Source organism: Nothobranchius furzeri, chromosome 17, assembly GCF_043380555.1.
Source record: "Nothobranchius furzeri strain GRZ-AD chromosome 17, NfurGRZ-RIMD1, whole genome shotgun sequence".
Classification (NCBI taxonomy): domain Eukaryota; kingdom Metazoa; phylum Chordata; class Actinopteri; order Cyprinodontiformes; family Nothobranchiidae; genus Nothobranchius; species Nothobranchius furzeri.
The window spans coordinates 28,678,585-28,697,473 of record NC_091757.1 but is presented as its reverse complement, the minus strand read 5'-3'; the positions used below and the strand labels follow the sequence as shown (position 1 = coordinate 28,697,473).

Below are 18,889 nucleotides of genomic sequence, written 5' to 3'. Positions count from 1 at the left end.
TTGGTGGCGGTAATTATTAGGAAAACTAAACTGATGAAAATGAAGAACTTACATTTTGAATTAGAGCATGATTTCATATCCAAGAAATGTGATTGGCTGATAAGACAAAGCCTGTCATTGGTCCTTTGGGAAGGAAGGTAGAATTGGCACAAAATGTTTTGTAAGTAAGTAAGTAAAGTTTATTTATAGCGTCTTTCACAGATATAAATCACAAAGTGCTGCACAACATGAGTAAAATCAGGGCAAATACCTCAAACTAATAAAAACATCATAAATATCATCATTGTACACATAGACTTGAGTTTTGTAACTGTAGACTGAGATGTGTGTTTGGAGAGTTGTGATTTGAAACTTGTACGTAGATTTTTTTTACAAAACGAAAGTTTCACATTACGTACCAAAAGTTACGTTACAAAACAGGAAGTACATGCTACAAAACGAAAGTTGCAGTCATGCAGTTACAAAGCATGTTACAAGTTACATGAAATATTGTCACAATCCTAGCTCTATAGATGAAATGAGTCAAGTGATTCATTTGACCTCAGATAAATGAAATTTGCCTGACCCCCTGTTGGCTCTGCAGTAATATTCCTATGATAAAATAAATCACGTTTTATTCTTTTGGTGTGTATGGAAATAGGCAAAAGCTGTGAGTAAATTAAATGTTGGACTTGCACAAAGCTGAGGTTGCTGAGGTGGTTCAGACATCAGGATGCCTCCCTCTAGAGTTCAAAGGCCTTTGAATATCTCCCTCTGGAGGTTTTCCAGACACATCCCACAGGGAGAAGGGAGTCTACATCCTCTCTGGCCATTTAAATGCCAGTAACTTCATCTCTATGGTTACTCTCAAAGCTTGCACCTCTTTTGGTTGCTCCTCATTCCAGTTTGCTGCTTCCAACGACTGGAATGAGCTGCAAAAATCACTAAAGCTCACTGCCTACATTCCATTATCTACCTTCAATTATTCATTGCAGTCAATAGTTTCTGATCACTTAAAGATTGTTTAAAGTCTGTTTTGATATATGAAAACAGTCCTTTGTCTTTATGTCTAACTGTTTCATCTCATTTTTATATTGTATGTTTTCATCTTAACTGTTTTTCTTTGGTGTAAGGCTAATTATGTGTCTGTTGCTGCTGCCTCTTTACCAGTTCGTCATTGTTAATGAGAATGAGTTCTCAATCGACTTGTCTGGTTGAATAAATGTTAACCGCTCTGGAGGCAGGCGTTGCAGATTTGCAACAGTTAAAACCTACCTACCTGGTTACTTCACACACGTATTTCATGAGCATTTTAACTCAGAAGTACCCCTGAAGGACTGAGTTGTTTGTTCTTTTACCAAAACTTATTTTGAGCCTGAGAGGGTTAAATAAAATGCGTTAAATAAACAAATAAATAAATAAATGTGACCAGGGAATATCTCCCCAGGAGGAGCTGGAGAGCGTCACTGAGAGGTATGTCTGACCTGAGGTTGGGTCAGAGGGAAACATTAGTGGATGGATGAATGAATAAACGGATAACTGGTTTAGAAATGTAGCAGTACGAAATACCTGCTACAGAAACATGAACATAAACTTTTAGTATCCCTCCGGGATCATTCATTTTTAGCTGAATTGTGTTTGCGCTGTCTCGTTTTTCAGAGATCAGGAAGCAGTACCTTAAATAACTTCTTGGCTTGCCAAACTTGTGCGACTGTCTGCAGGTTGATTCTCCTCCTCGCCGCCAGGGGGCAGCGTCACTTTACCGGAACACAGAAGACCACCAACCTTTCCCGTATCCTGGCGAATAGCCATGCGAATAACTGAGAAGTGCGGTGGAAGATAAAAACAACAGCACAGCACGGGTTAAAATCTTGTATTTCTTTCTAAAGTTGCCTTTGCTGATGTCCTTGTGGTTCGTGTGACTTCCGGTTGGAGGAGCTGGCTGAGCAGAGCTGCTAACAGTGTTTCGTTAGACACCAGGACCAAGTTAGGCTTGTGATTTCTGGTAACTTGTGAGGCTCGATGAGGAAACCCAGCCCTCCTTCAGAGTGGTAAACAAGACCTCAGGCTCCCGCCGAGTTAGACAGCTGGTTGTTACGTAAAGAAGGTAGCAGGATGACAGGTAAGCGCGTGCTGCGTGCTGTTGTCAGGTGTTTAAAATGAAACGGTAACGTGTTGTTTCCTCAGAGGATGCCGTCCTGCTGAGTGTTCCCATCATCCGGCAGCTGTACCACTGGGACTGCGGCTTAGCCTGCTCCAGGATGGTCCTCAAGTAAGCGAACATTAATGAGACCCCGGGCTCCTGTTGTTACAGCCATTAGAGTTCAACCCAAAGTGTTGGTGGTGTTCTGCAGGTATCTGCACCCCGTGAGTGATGAGGACTTCCAGACAGCATGCTGGGAGCTGAAGCTGACTGAGAGCGTGTGGACTATAGACCTGGCCTACCTCATGTGTCATCTAGGAGTCAAACACTGCTTCTGCACACAGACCCTGGGTGTCGACAAGGGCTTTAAAAACCAGGTATGAGGAGGAATCTTTGCTTTCATCTACAGTGATGCTTATAAGTATCCACCCACTTACAGATCTCTTCAGTTGTTGTGTCTCTTAGACGTCTCAGACGACGATAACCTGAGTAAATACAGTTTTAAATGGTGAGGGAAAAAACCCTGGTTAACTACGATAGCTGGTGATCTGAGTTGAGCTCCACCAGCCGCGCCGTGATCCTGATCACTACCAGACCTGTAGAAAGAATCGCTTCAACGGAACCTGTCTGACAGCACGGCGTGTCCCACTGCATTGCACTGTATCAAAAAAGGTCAAGATGGCAGCAGTCAGACACGGTGGTGGTAGTGTGATGGTCTGGGGCTGCTTCAGCACCACCTGCAGTAACTGATGGAACCATTAATTCTGCTCTTTAGCGGAACATCCTGAAGGAGAACATCTGACCTTTGAACTTAAGGGTTGGAAAATCCTTCAATGTGACTCAAATAAAACGACTCCGTAAAGCAGGGTGGGACAAAACTCCTCACTGATGTCTCCAGTAGCCCTAGTGATGGGATTTATGGCTCTTTCATGGGAGCCGTTCATTAGTTGGTCGTTTACCTCAAAGAGCCGTTCAAAACACTGGCTCCTTTGACCGAATTGTTTACAGCCAGATCTTGAGGAGTTTTTTGATGAAAATGTGAACTCGTCGCTGTAATAAACATCCCTTCCTTTTTAGCAACAAACCAGGTTCAGTTTCTTTCATAAAAGAACCTGAAAAACATCAAATGTGAACTTGTAATAATTCTTGTAGCATTTTATCACACTGTAGAGTGACTTTATATCTGCTGGCTCTACTGGGGTTATCTTATTACTTCGTTATTAGGCTATCCTGCTTTAATAGGTTAAGGCTGTTTGCAAGTTAGAGCACATCTCTCATCATCAGATTAAATGTGCATCAATTAATCAAAAATTAAGTTAAAGCTGATGATGATTTAGACCTATTTTTCACCAGTTTTCATTATTCTAGAGAAGAAACCGACCTGATGCACACAGCTGGGCAGAATGGGGCAGTTTTATTAAATGTCATACCCAGGTAAGGCACATGTGTTTATCCTGTGTACTCTTAATGCTTCAGAGCCAAGAGAAATAAGGTAAGTCAAACAGTTTGAAAAATGCAACAAGATTTAAAATTCACATTTTACGTTTTTCAGGTTTTTTTATGAAACATAAAACCTAAAATATTGTGCAAACCAGGACAGAATGTTTATTATAGCGCTAAATTAACTTTTTCTTTACCAAACTCCCCAAAACAGCTTCCTGCTGGTGGCAGAAGGACACAGTCAGCACTTAGCACGGACAGCCAGTTTGCTGTTAAATGAAATAGCCAATCGTAGTAGAGCCTTTCTAGCCAATCAGAGACGAGAAAGGTGGGATCTTCCATTTTTGGTTCTTTTTAACTAACAAAACAAGGTTTCTCTTTACCTTGCCGACAGGAACACAACTGTCAGCAAGGTAAAGAGAAGCCTTTCCTGTGTTTTAAAATGAACCAAAAACAGAATTTGAAGCCAAACACAGAAAGAACGTACCAAAGAAGGTGGGATCTTCCTTGAACATCCTAGAATTCCAAATAACGCCTCCTCCCGGGGAGGTTAGTTACTGGAAGACAAGATGAACGGCTCCCTACAGGGACTCGGCTCTCATCGTTCACTTTGAAAACCCGTTCAAAAGATTCAGTTCGTTCCTGAACGTCACATCACTAAGTAGCACCCATGGGTGAAATACACAAAACCTGGTGGTTCTGATAGATTTTAGTTTGTCTGGTGATGACATGTTTAATCTGAAACAATTAAGTGACAACAAAGCAAAGCTGAAGAAATCTGAGAGGGGACAAATGTTTTGTTGTGTACACAAGTAGTGATGATCACTTTTGTTTTCCAGTCCTTTTATAAGAAGCATTTTGACACAGAAGAAGACCGAGTGAACAAGCTCTTCTGTAAGGCAGAAACCACAGGTGTGGTGGTGAAGAAATGGTGAGTCTGGGGTGGAGAGTGATCCACTTGTTGGCTCTTGTTGTTCTGGGATCAGGACGGATTTTGTTCTTCTTCTTCTTCAGCTCGGTGACAATTCAGGAAATCCAGTCCCATCTGGAGCAGGGCCATGTGGCCGTGGTGCTGGTGAACGCCGTGGTCCTGACCTGTGAGCTGTGCTCCTCACCTGTCAAATACTGCTGCTTCCTCCCTGTGGGACAGAAGTGCTTCTGCAGGAAACCTGAGTACCAGGGTCACTTTGTGGTTGTGTGCGGCTTCAACAGAACCACCGGCTGCGTCTTCTACAACAACCCTGCCTATTCTGACCGTGAGTCCATCCTGTTGGTCCAAAACACCGAAACCCTGCTGCTCTCATTTTCTATTTAGTAAAGCAAAAAAAAAAAGCTTTTGAATGCTCTGCCAACGGTGTGATGGAATCCTGGCATGTATTAATGCACAGGTATGGAAGTTATGTTGATTTTTGCACAGGAAGTTTAATGTTTTATAGGCTTTTCTCCTCATTTCATCAGAGACGATCAACCAACTTTAGTTATCTGAGATTTCAAAAAAGCATCAGCGGATCTTCACACTCATGAATCTACTGAGGTCACTTAAGTCCTAAATAAACAGGATTCAAAGCAGGTTTAACACCAGAGCTGCTCTTATAAGGGCCACAGCTGGAACATCTGGGTACCGCCTGTGCAGCTGGGTCCAACTCATAATTAGACAAGTAGTTATTTAATGTTTAATAAGTGTGTGTGTGTTCTCCAGGAGTGTGCTGCACCAGCATCAGTAACTTTGAAGAGGCCAGGCGGAGCTATGGGACAGACGAAGACATCCTCTTGGTTTTTAAGGACAGTTGATGGACGGACGAGATGGTGTGATCAGTACCGCTTCAGCGCACTGGCGCCCCCTGCTGTCTGTACATGTATAGAGATATTATATATGAGTACACATTTCTATACAAAATCCAAACTGTTCACCTTGGATGGATCCTCAGCAGGAAGACGTTCTGAGATGAGATATTTTTCTACTGGATGGTTTAGGACGAGCAGATGGTCCAAATGAGTTTTACTGTTTTTGTATTTGTTCCCAGATTAGATCAGTCGTGCAGCGCTGAGGCCTAGAATGTGGACTAGCAGGAAGGGAGGCATACCTCAGGGCTCGTTGACCTCTAGTGTTGTCCAGTGAATCTTTTCTCCTGTGTTTGCTGTGTGTTGATGTGAAGCCGCCAGCCTCACCTCAGCTAAACCGTACGATCCAAACGACCATGAGCAGGGAAACAGGAAGTAGCGGCATCTCAGGTAATCGGTGTTCACAAGTGTGTGCACCAGCCGTCAGCCAGCAGAAGAACATGAACACGTGCGTTCGTTGATTTTACTCACCTTACAACCAGCTTGTCTTTGCTGCCATAGCAACGGGTTAAGGGGGGGGGGAGGGATCTTAACACTAAATGATTTCCTCATTAAATCGGTTTTAGACTTTTAAAGCTGCAAGGATGTAAATTTGCACTACATTTTCAAACCAATTGTGTTATTTAAATGTGAATGTTTGTTTTTTTTATTTTTTGGCTCTAAATCTACTCATGGACATACGTTTGTGCTGTGTGGTGGAAAAAAAGGCACATTTTAAACCACAATTCTTGTTTTTATTCAACATAGAAATTCTTTTATTAGATGTTGTGATTAAAAGATTCAAACTTTTGCTGCAGTAATGTTTTTTCTTTTTGTTTTACAGTCATACAGACTTTTTTGTGTCATTTATAATAGAAATCAGGTTAATGTGCAAATGTTGCTCAGTGATGTAAGTTATGGTCCAATTAGACGGGCTGTTATTCTGGTTGCTGTGGAGAGTATTAAATCATACACACTTCACCTTCTGATAAACATCCCAGATTTCTCATTTGTATTTTTTGCTAAATCAATCCTGGTTAATTTAACATCCGATCCTTCTCGAGATGTTTAAAGGCACACTTGGTATTTCTGGCTTTCTTTTTCTTTTAGTGTCCGGTTAGTGGAGAAACCTATCTCCTCTCTGTGTTTGTCTTTTTAACTCGTTCACTGCCAGCTGAAAGCCCCTGACTGCCAGCATTTCACAGAATATTGCACTCTATCACCATGTAAACATCAAAACTACCAACAGAAAGAGTAGACTCGCTTCTTCAATCAGGATGAATCAGCGTGTTTCTAGCTTTTTCCTTTCTTTCACAATCTGTTGTTGAAGTGTGAGCTGCAGAAGCTTTTGTGGTTAGCACCTCGCTTTAGACGTAACGGCGTATATGGATTGTCAGCTTCATGTTCACTTGACGTGTGACACGGGTGAAGATCGTCGTCTTCCTCCGCTTATCCGGGTCCAGGTCGCGGGGGCAGCATCCCAACTAGGGAGCTCCAGACCGTCCTCTCCCCGGCCACCTCCACCATCTCCTCCGGCAGGACCCCAAGGCGTTCCAGGACCAGATTGGAGATGTAACCTCTCCAACCCCAGATAGCAAACGGACCCAGACTGGACCCGTCCTGAAGGTACCGTAAGCTTTGGAACGGATCAGCAAAACGGACCCGTATCGGAGTCCACTTGCTCTCCGGAAAAGATCCGGAACGGATCATGATCATGGATCCGATTCCGGATCATATCCGGTGAGGAGTCTGTCCGGATCAACTCCTTTCAAGAGCATCTGGCTGCAGACATCAGCTGGCGTCTTTGCCGTGACAGGAAATGACGTATCCGGAAAAACAAGTGTCATTAACTTCACCGGAAGTCATTACCTTTGCCGGAAGTAGTTTTTTTTTCGGGTCATAACCTTTGCCGGAAGTAGTTTTTTTCTTGAATACGCTTTATTGACAAAGCACAAAAGTAGTTTGAATTTGTCAAAACCATACCGTGTCGTTTTTCTCTTCGATTTGTACATATTTAAGAGAAAAATTACACGGTGGGTCATTACCTTAACCAGAAGTCATTACTTTCACTGGAAGTTTTTTAAAAAACAAAACTTACCGGAAAAAGCTTTTTATTTCGGATTTTTTTTTTCTCTTCAGATCTGGACTGGCAAACTTAAGTAATGTTGTTACCTGCGTTGCATGAAAATTGAATATTAAATCCCTTTGTCCTTCAGACAGGGACTTTTTATGACAGTAGCACATACATACATGTATATATATATATATTTATACACACATATATACATACATGTATATATATATATATTTATACACACACATATACATATATATACACACACACACACACACAATAAAAGGCTGTAAAGTGAATTTAAAAAACTTATGGAAAAAATGATAACACATTAAGACTTTTCAAAATGTGCAAACAAAATAGTACTTGCTAAATATTCAGTTTTATTGTTAAGCCCAAGATGAACTTTTGACCTACACCAATTGCTAAAGTACAGGACTCCCAGAAGCAGTGAAAAACATTTCAGCAACACTCCTCTCTCACCAGCAACAAAAATTAGTTATTAAATATCCATAACACTGTCCTATTGTGTATCACAGGAGCTCATTGCAACAGAATTTAACTACTACAGCTGATAACTATTTAGCTAGTTGGTATTTATTTTGAGTGAAAGACAATAAAACCAAAGAAACACTTAATTTCACAACCATTTTATTTTGGGTACAAATGAATTTGCTGATGCATGGCTTTTTCAGCTGCATATCGATTCATCCCCTCCCATTTTTCCAACACATTTATTGTTACCTGAAAAACATGCAGGATTACTTCAACGTCGTCGTCTTCTTCCGCTTATCCGGGTCCAGGTCGTGGGGGCAGCATCCCAACTAGGGAGCTCCAGACCGTCCTCTCCCCGGCCACCTCCACCAGCTCCTCCGGCAGGACCCCAAGGTGTTCCCGGACCAGATTGGAGATGTAACCTCTCCAACGTGTCCTGGGTCGACCCGGGGGCCTCCTGCCGGCAGGACCTGCCCGAAACACCTCCCCGGGGAGGCGTCCAGGAGGCATCCTGACCAGATGCCCAAACCACCTCAACTAGCTCCTTTCGATCCAGAGGAGCAGCGGTTCTACTCTGAGTCCCTCCCGAATGTCCGAGCTCCTCACCCTGTCTCTAAGGCTGAGCCCGGCCACCCTACGGAGGAAACTCATTTCGGCCGCTTGTATCCGCGATCTCGTTCTTTCGGTCATCACCCAAAGCTCGTGACCATAGGTGAGGATTGGGACGTAGATCGACCGGTAAATCGAGAGCCTGGCTTTCTGGCTCAGCTCCATCTTCGACAGATTGGTTCAGCGTCCGCATCACTGCAGACGCTGAACCAATCCGCCTGTCGATCTCCCGATCCCTCCTACCGTCACTCGTGAACAAGACCCAGAGATACTTAAACTCCTCCTCTTGAGGTAGGACCTCTCCCCCGACCCGGAGTTGGCAAGCCACCCTTTTCCGGTCGAGAACCATGGATTTGGAGGTGCTGATCCTCATCCCAGCCACTTCACACTCGGCCGCGAACCTACCCAGCAAGAGCTGAAGGTCAGAGCTGGGTGAAGCTAGGAGGACCACATCATCCGCAAAAAGCAGAGACGAGATTCTCCTGCCACCAAACTCTGTTAAGGATTACTTCATACACTGTCAAATGTTTTCGAAAAGTAACTTTTATACCAATCACTGCTGAAGACTGCGTTGTACCTCTGGAACAAGGACATCAAACACCAAGTCCAGAAACTGGAACTCTCCCTTCTTTATTAGTTTATCTATTCCAGAGCATGAACCAATCCGCTCTGTCAGCTCGTCAACCTATAAAACAAGTTAACATAAAAATGAACAAAACGTTCCTCTCAGCATTAGACAACAGACCCAGGTGGCCCACTGACCACGCATCCACATAAATAAATGTGATGCAGCTTATTAAAAGTCAGTATACATTTACCTGTGCATCAGCAAAGTGGAACATCAGTGGCTTTAGTCTTTGCTTTAATTTAAGCGAGACACCTGGATTGTGCCACAGATACATGAGGCCAGACTTCACTCTACCGCTGCAGAGATCCTTATACAGAGTCTGAGTAAAGACAAGAGTTAAAAATAAGCAACATTACCTCAGAAAACAAGGGATTGCATTATCCTATGTCCAATTTTAGAGTCTTAATTTATTATAATTAAACATTACCTTGATTTCACCATCTGAAATCACTGCCTGGGTTCCATTTTTCAAAGCCTCGATTGTCCTGTAATTTAGATAAAAATACATCTTATTAGCAAATGAAGAATACAAGCACATGTAAGGAGTTTTGTCAGGGTCACTAGAAGAAGTCCGATATTCATTTTAGATCTATATTTAAGGCCTGTAACTCCTGAATGATTTGCAGCTACATGTGCTTAAATCCAGTAATATTAATATAAACCAAACCCGATCAAAGCAGTCAGTGGACAAAAATATCTATTTTTTATAAGGATAGGATTATTCTGAAACAGAATCAGAAGGAGGGCGGCATTAATTAGAGAAGCGGCTACTATTTCAAAGTTATTGTACCTGTTGCAGGACACCTGATTTGTGCAACCACAGTTGAATGACCCAGCACAATACCACACAATAACCATTGGCGGTTCTAGGGGCGGGGCCACAGGGGCACTGGCCCCTGCTGAAATATGATTGGCCCCTGTAGTGCCCCTGTCCTGTCACTCATCTGTCCTTTGTGCGGTGATGAGATTATAGGTGGATGCAATTCCGAGTCCAAACACTAGTGGCCGTGTGGCGCTAAGGAGCAAAATAGTGTGTGAAATCCAACAGAAGAAGATTTGAAAGATTCCAAGAAGGGAGAACTTTTCAACCGACATCGGATCTGATGAGAGTCCACGTTATGAGGAGTTTGTTGGTAAGTCACGAATCACTGTTTACTCACAGTTGCCATGTAAGTCAAGTCTGACAATAAGTCCAATGGAAAGCAATGCCGACATTAGTTAAAGGTAATGTTAAAAAGGGCTTGTGAAAAAACGTTAGCCCTTGCTAATCCATGTACTTCTTTTGTAATCTGCATTTCGTGTGTTAATAGTTGGCACTGTCTGATAGAGAACATGAAAAGAAAGGGTCAGATACAGGCGGGAATTCTGCAGTTTTTTCCCAAGAGAGTGAGTGTGTCAGCTGGTGAAAACGAGCATGGAGAAATCAGAGAGAGAGCCGCAGGAGGCTGTAGACCAGAGGCTGGAACAGGGCAAGGGACCTCCATTCCCCCTTTATCAGGTCAGAAAGAATATAATCTTTATTGTGCAACAGTCATGTCAGATAAACACGAGAGACAGCCTCTTGTAGGACATACCATGCTGGGAAATCAGCGTACGTGTAATATAAACGCGCCGTGGCGGCATGGTGTTGCGGGAATTTTGTGGCATTCGTGCTGCCACGGTTGATACTAATATCACCGCAACGCCGGACTTGTGAATGCATATTACAACTTGGCGCAACAGAAGGGGGTATCATGATCACGTGGGCAGTTACTGCCGAGCTCCGGCCGGCAACTATATTGAAAATGAAAGTAAACATGGGCCGTAAGTTTGGCTTTTCTAAACAGAATCAGCTGAGATGATGGCCGGGGAGCCTCTCCGTAAGAGTTGAAGCTCAGATCACCAGAGACTGCACGGGGACAGACACCTTCTGGAGCGGCTTGTTAAAAAAGCTTAATGAGTGTGGCTTTGATCGCAATAAAAAGCAAGTTATGTCCAAGATAAACTGAAGTCCGTGGCAACGCAGAGACCGCCCCCAAGCTCCCTTTTCACCGCCATCGCATAATCTTTTGTAAAAAGATCATGATTGCACCACATTATCCAGCAGGACGGACCGACCACTTATAAACGACCTAATGCTGCCCAGTGTGTTCTGCTTATAATTGAGGATAACCTTTTCCCATTTTATCTTGGAGCTGATCCAGTTAATGTGGAGTCATTTTCTTGCACAGAAAATTTGCATTGAGCTTTTTATATTTATCAGTAATAATTGGGTCAGTTATTCCAAGCACCGAAAATAAAGGATTATTGTTTAAATTGATAGAATTTGTTAATCGTGACAAATCATTAGTGGCAAAGTTGCTTCCCTTTAGTAAATGATTTTACGTTTCTCAAAGCATCTTTCCATTCATCATCAGTAATGTTGCAGTTAAGTTTCCTTTCCCACAATTCCTTCAAGGTTTCCCTAAATTGTGACATTTTGATGTATTGTAAAATGTGTGGGAAAAGTCCTTGTTTGAAACACTGAATTTTCTAATTGGTTGATTAAGTAAGGTCAAGGTTAAGTTTTCCAAAGAGATTTTGTGTTTTGGATATTCCTTTGTTAGTCCAACTTTTCCTGCCATTATTCTAGGTAAAAATAAAAAAAATCACCATTATCTCAAATTTGTTAAATGATGTTATCTTGTACTAATGGCACATATGTTTACTGAATTCTTCCGCTTCATGGTGATGTGATTTACTATAACATTAACATAATGGATTTAAATTGTATTGGTTTCTTTGTCTACATCTACCACATCTCATCTTTATAGTCCAATCTTTCAAGTCTCCAATTTCAAATAAATAAAAATGTGGTCTCATAGAAAACAAAGTTTTGGCTGGATTTAGCTGGAGTTTGACATATATTTGTATTTTAGCTGCAAACTGGGACAAGACTCTCTCCAATTCAGACAACCAGAGTGAAGTTAATGACTCAACCTTCCATCCTGCTGGGTCACCAGAGTCACCAATCAATGCTAATCCTGCAGGATCAAATGGTAAACATTGATCTTTGAAAGTAATAAATGCTTGTGTATGTATTTGGCTTATGTTAGATAATTTCTCATTTGCTGTTTTCAGACATCTTCCAGTGTGATGCACAGAATCCTGCGCAGACATCAGAACGGTGTTCTGTTCCAGTAGGACCTGGTGGTGTGCTTCTCATTTTGTAAAGGCTCTTTAAATTTAATTGAATTTTGCAGTCAGTCACTTGCAGATTCTGAATGCCATGAATGTTAAAGGTTGAGAGATATAAGCAACTGACTCAGACTTATTTAATTGACTTCCCACCAGACATTTCCCAGTCAAGAGCAGAGGGTCCTGTGATATTCTTCTGGTGTTTTTTCCACACACAAACATATTTTAACCTGATATTTGTGGCTTTGCAAAATAAATTGAATGCTAAAATTTCTCAAATGCTGTGTGTGGTTGTATTTTGTCAATGTACAGTAAAAATTGATGTACAATTGCATTGATGTTTTTCAACATGGTGTTGGGGTAAACTGTATCTACCATACAAAACTGGGAATAGTATGCAAGTATGTTGGACTGTACGTGGCCCCTCTATAAATATTGTGGCCCCTTGATGGCCCCACCCTCAGAAAAATCCTAGATCCGCCACTGACAATAACTGAAAAATATTTAGAGATATTGAAAGCTAAGCTTGTCCAGAAAATACATTTTATTTCTGGGTGCACAGGACCAGTTCCAGTGTGGGCCAGATGCTGAAAAATAAATTCATAAATCTGTCTTTTTTGAAGTTTCACAAATCAGAGGAAGGTTTCACAAATCACAAACTGCATTCCTACGAGCCCAGAATAATCTAAAACAGGTTTGAAGAGTGTATGTATTGTAGGTTTTGAGCTAGAGCAGAATAAAAATGGTCAGAGTAGAGAAAAATTGGGTGTATTAGCCCTTTAGCCATTTCCCGAATCGGAAGCTAACTTTAGCCTCGTATGAAAACTAGTGATTGAAACCACTTACGAATCTCTGAAAATCTACGCTTTTTAATTAAAAAAGGGTATTAATAACGTTTCAGTCAAGTCAGTATTAGAAATCGTGGTCTTTATATGATATCTAAATTATATATAAAGTTAATATTATTACTTTAACTGTTTTAACAAACAGGGAGACCAGAAAAATCAAATAGCTAAGTTAAAGCTAAGCTACAATTGCTGATTGCTTTATTTATGTAGCTTTTGTGTTAGCTAGCTTGTGAACTCCCTGCATTCGTTTTAAGACTGCGTGTTAATATTGATACAATTAGCTATGAAACACGGTGCCTTTGCAATAATTCTCTGGTAAAGCTTTAAACGCTATAGTGCCTACATTTAAGAACTAAGAACGGTTGCAACAATTAGTTAATTTCATCGTTATCTTTCTTTCTTTATCCATCATCCTTATCCTTACCTTTCCTCAATTGAAACCCGCCGAGTATGGTTGAAACAAAAACAACGTAACGGCCGCCAAAAAAAGACCAACTTCCTGCCGAGGTCTTTCGCTCGTCGATTTTCCGGTAAAAGTAATGACACGCCATCTTGCTCTCGACACACCAGCTGATGTCTGCAGCCAGGTCCTACTCACTCCTTTGGCACATCATCCGATCCGGGTCCGTTTTGGACTCGTGCATAAAAGTCATCATCCAGTCATAGTCCGTTTTGGACCCGTCTATAAAGCACATCATACGGTCCGGATTTGGTTTGTACCCGTCCATCACCAGGTTCAGCTAGCTTTGTGTGCTCTTTAATAAAGGAAATAATCCAGTCTGGTTTTTTAATTTTATTTAATCATTGGAATTCCTTAATGTTTAATTAGTAAATGAAAACATGCAGTACCTGAGTACTCTTTACAGAAACTAAGAGCTTTGGAGTAAATGATTTAAAATTGTCACACCACACTTGTCCTTTATATTAAAGGAAATACACACCCAAACCATAAACGTATTTTGATGAATATTTATTAGTAGTAATACTAATGTAGTATTACAGGAGTATAAAAAAGGTGTCCGTTACATGTGCAAGTATAAATTATAATAGTAATACAAACTGTAGTAAAAAAACTGTCCGTTACATGTGCAAGCAAATGTAGCGTTGTTAATCTACATAACTAGAATTTAACAGCTGTTGCTATTCAGCTTTGTTAAACCCTGAGAAAGATCAAACGAATACAGATATTTATATAATCGATAGAAGTTCATACACCAACTGGCTTGGTCTATATTTAATCAAAAGATTATTATTTAATTTAAGAGATTTAAATTAATAGCAAATGTTTATTTATTAATTCAGAAGATCTAAAGAGATCTTAGCTCGTTCAATGATCAATATACACCACTCTGAGTTTATTTCCATAGAGAGTCAAGTTATAAAGGTTAAGAAATTTATTACTAAAACAATTTAAAACATGACAATTTAAAACAATTTATAAAAGACAATTCATAAAAGCTTTGGTATTAAAAACAACCTCTGTGTTGGATGGATCTAAGATGAAGTGTGTTTGTTTGCGGGTGACTGCAATGTTCTCAGAATGTGTATCTTGAGCGAAGAGGAGCGTTCTGGGTGAAAAGAATTTGGTTTGCAGATAAAGTTGTTCTTATTGAAGAGCATTCAGATGCAATCTTGTGTTCTACCTCACCGTTCAGGCGACCCTCTGTTCAGATCCACAGGTCATAGGAGGATGTTGATCAGCCTCTGGGTACTTGGTCCGGTAGGGGAGACCAGTGGTACCGACTCTCTGGTCCTAGAGTTGCCGCAGGCACACAGGTGTGGAATTGGTTTGCGTCTGAGCAGATTCTTGAGGAATCTCGTAGCGTCAGCTTTGTTCGTAGGTGTTGTGTCGGAGCAATTCTGCCAGCGTGACAGAGATTGCTTGTTTGGTTAAAGAGCGTCTGGGCGGCCGTCCCAATGTCTCTAGAACTCATTTGCAAAATGCTGAGAGTTCTGTTTTATAAGATGGGCATTTCCCTGGTCTACGAATCAGGTTCTGACATGTAGATTTAACATACCGCAGAAGTCCGCCTTCCCAAGATAGAAAGCTCTGGTGTTATGGAAAAAGACATGTGAGTGCAGTTAACCTTAACCTGATTACTGTGTCCTGCATGGTGTGTATAAGTGCAGGTGATCTTCTTGTCACTGTTAAACATTACTGATTTTCATAAATAATAATAATTAACCAAAGAATAATAATTCATTTCAGTAATTAAATACATTTATAATGAACCTTTGGTGATTTAACAGTAAAAGAGTTTATTATAAATGATTCTTCTGGAACGTGATAAAATCCTTGTCTTGCTGTGGAGGCAAAGGAAGTCAAGATCTGGTAAGGCAGTTCAGATTAAAGATGGTTTACAGCAGACTTTGCGTCTCCTGTGATGGATAATCTGTAGATAGAAGTACAGCCAGGACAGTTTGACCCAGCTGAGGGAAGTGTGACCTTTGGGTCACAAATGAGGCCATTCATGTTGTAAAGGGTTTAATTTACATCTATTTAATGAGCCATAAGACATGAGATTCCATAGTGAATATGAAATCAATCTTATAGATCTTTGGGTACTTTTAACCAGAAGATTGGAACTTTTTATTGCAGGGATTATGTAACAACTTCGTATTAACTCAGAGACAAAAGAAAGCGAGTCAACTTTTAAACATTTAAAGATTACTAAATAAATTAAAACTAAACTAACTTTAAACACTAAATGTATGGTGTAACTAAGGTGAAGTGAGACGGAGAATGGTGTAGAGTGGAATGTTGTTCAGAACCAGCAAATCCGGAGAAACGATTAGTTCTGATGGGAGTGAAGGTGATGTCTTCGTGCTAAGCTTTGGTTAGGAGATTCATAACACACATTGAGACGCCATTCTGTCGGCCTACGTACCCTTTCAGAAGTCCCCTTTAGACCAGGAATGTCGAGGTCCAGCTTGACCCTCTCTGGAACCGAAGCCGGTAGGAAAAGCAGCGGTTGCCGACCAGACCAGTCTTGAGATACTTCCGGGTCACTACAGTTTTGTTGGCATCTAGCGAGACTCAAAACGGGGTCGTGATGGTTCAGCTTTTATTCTGAAAAGAACCGTTGCAGCAGTTGGAACAGCAACAGATTTTATCCAGCTTGTCGTTGGTTCTTTCGGTTGAACAGGAAAGTTACGGGTTGGCCACTCCGACAACTTCTCTAGAACGCTTTGAACCGGCGCTAAAGATGATGTGGGCATAGTTTTATAATTCGGATGTTTTGGTTTATGTCGAATGAAAAGATGACAGATTTACCAAGCGCCACCAAAACCACGCCTCCGTCAGATCTGGAAAATTCTGATTGGATCAGTAAAAGCCATGTGTGATGTGGCTTAACCTTTCGTGTGATCAGTCTCTAGTGGAAACATTTAAAGTTATATTACTTATTATAAGATTATAATATCAAGTATTTAATATTTTCATTTCACAAATTGGTTCACATTTTATTATTGACTAACACTTTGTTTGATTAGCTTATTAAAAATAGAGTTTTTTGATTTATTAAAAAGGAAGAGTCCTTTGTCTTCATTCTTCTCTTGCGCTGGAAAGGAAAACAGTTTAGAAGCAAATGCATGAGACCTTGAACAATATCTCATGCAGATTAGTTCTTGCTGAGGAGAGGGGGGGGAATTACTTTTAGGTGGAAAACAGTCATTCATTCCGTTACAATGTCGCTACACAAAGTATAAAGTATAATAATAGTAATAGAAACAGCATTAAAAAATGTGTTACCAGACTGTATATTGTGTTATGAAATGAATGCTGGTCAGTGGGTTGAACTTCTTGTGTACCACTACGTCGCCTAAAGCAATCTCGATCTGCTGCTAAGTTAAACCAGCGGACAGCATGTTTACATATGTCGTGGTTAAGCACGGGAGATGGGATTTTTTCCCTCACAGATTCTGCAATCACAAAAGCAAATTTAAATGTTAATCATCATCCACCACCACAATTTTCTATTGTAACAGGACACAATCTCCACCAATATCATATTTCTCTAAGCAGAAAATAATTTGTCAACTAAAGCGCTCAATACTATTTCTTCTTTTATTAGACCAGCTTTAGAAGTAGCTATACAAGTTTATATTGACGCTGTGTAGCGTTTATAAGAAGTGAAACGCTGGAAACAATACCTCAGTGTGTGAATAGCAAAGGACTGAACTGGCTGGTGGCAAGAGCTGTCGTAGTGGAGCACATATTGTTGACCCAGAAAAATGTGTGAACATTTTAAAATGAGTACTTACGCAGAAGCAGTGTTTTTGATGACATCTGGTTGAAAGACTTCTTCCCATTGACACTCCATTTCCTGGGGAGTTGCATCCAGCTTGCTGGTTAAATAATTGACCTCGGCTTCTAGTTGCTCCATCAGTTTTTTTAGAAGCTCCAGCAAGTCCAAAATCTGGGCTTCTGTGGCTGTTGGGAAGAATATTAGAAAATATACATCAGTCAGTTTTATCAGTTTGGAAAACATTATGTAGCAGATACAAACTCTATATTTTATATAATAAAAAGAAATTAAATAATGATTTATTCAAACTGTAACGGAACGAAATGATGTTTTTTCCCCTCCTCTGCACAGGACTAGTCTGCATGAGATATGGTCTCAAGGTCTCATGCATTCGCTCTAACCTGCTTCTTTTCAGCTCAACAGAAGAATGAAGAATGAACTCCTTTCTTTTAATTAATCAAAGAACTCTATTTTTAATAAAGCTAATCCAACCAAGTGTTAGTCAACAAATAAGATGTGACCGACCTGTGAAATCTAAATATTAATTACTTTATTACAATCCTATAGAATATAAAGGTACTATGACTTTAAATGTTCCAACAGGACTCATTTCACGTAGCGTTAAAAGACATGACACATTCCTTTCACTGATCCAATCAGAATCTGACAGATTCGACGGAGGCGTGGTTTTGATGGTGTTTGGTAACTCTGCCAACTTTTCATTCGACCATAAACCATAATATCCAAAGTATAAAACTATGCCCACATCATCTCTAACACCAGTTCAAAGCGTTCCAGAGAAGTTGTCGGAGTGGCCAACCCGTAACTTTCCTCTTTAACCGAAAGAACCAACGACAAGCTGGAAAATTCGTTTTTGTTCAAACTGCTGCAACAGTTCCTTTCAAAATAAAAGCTGAACCATCAAGACCCAGGCTCGGGTCTCAGCAAATGCCAACAAATTGTCGTGACCCAGGAGTATCTCAAGACGGGTGGTCGGTTGCCGTGGCTTCTTCTACATGCTCCGGCTCCATAAGGTCAAGCTGGACCTTTACACCTCCTGATCTAGACGGGGACTTCCGCTCAGGGTATGTAGACCGGCAAATGGCATTGAATGTATTTATGAACCTCCTAACCAAAGCTTAACGCGAAGACATCACCTTCCGTTTCCATCAGAACTAATCGCTTCTTCGGATTTGCTGGTTCTGATCAACATCACACGTCATCCATTCACCGTCTCATCCACTTTAGTTACACCATACATTTAGTGCTTAAAGTCAGTCTAGTTGAATTTGTTAGTAATAAAATTCTTAACTTTTAAACTTGACACTCTCTCTTCTGTTGTCTCTGAGTGAACACGAAGCGGTTATCTAATCCCTGCATTAAAAAGTTCCAATCTTCTGGTTTAATTAACCTTACAGATCCGTAAGGTGGATTTCATATTTCCTATGG

At 40.8% G+C, this 18,889-nt stretch overlaps 1 protein-coding gene and 1 long non-coding RNA gene across 2 annotated transcripts; both read left to right on the top strand.

Annotated features, from left to right (window-relative positions):
- The first annotated feature begins 1,735 nt into the window (after window positions 1–1,735).
- On the top strand, window positions 1,736–6,194 carry gucd1 (guanylyl cyclase domain containing 1). The gene is made up of 6 exons (XM_015971897.3): window positions 1,736–2,101; window positions 2,167–2,251; window positions 2,334–2,499; window positions 4,402–4,493; window positions 4,577–4,818; window positions 5,262–6,194. The coding sequence occupies exons 1-6, from the start codon at window positions 2,095–2,097 to the stop codon at window positions 5,351–5,353; spliced, it is 684 nt and encodes a 227-aa protein (XP_015827383.1). The 5' UTR covers window positions 1,736–2,094; the 3' UTR covers window positions 5,354–6,194.
- Window positions 6,195–9,528: 3,334 nt separating this feature from the next.
- On the top strand, window positions 9,529–12,624 carry LOC139063705 (uncharacterized). Its single transcript, XR_011517075.1, has 3 exons — window positions 9,529–10,322; window positions 12,087–12,206; window positions 12,289–12,624. It is a non-coding gene; the product is annotated as an uncharacterized lncRNA (long non-coding RNA).
- Window positions 12,625–18,889: the final 6,265 nt, after the last annotated feature.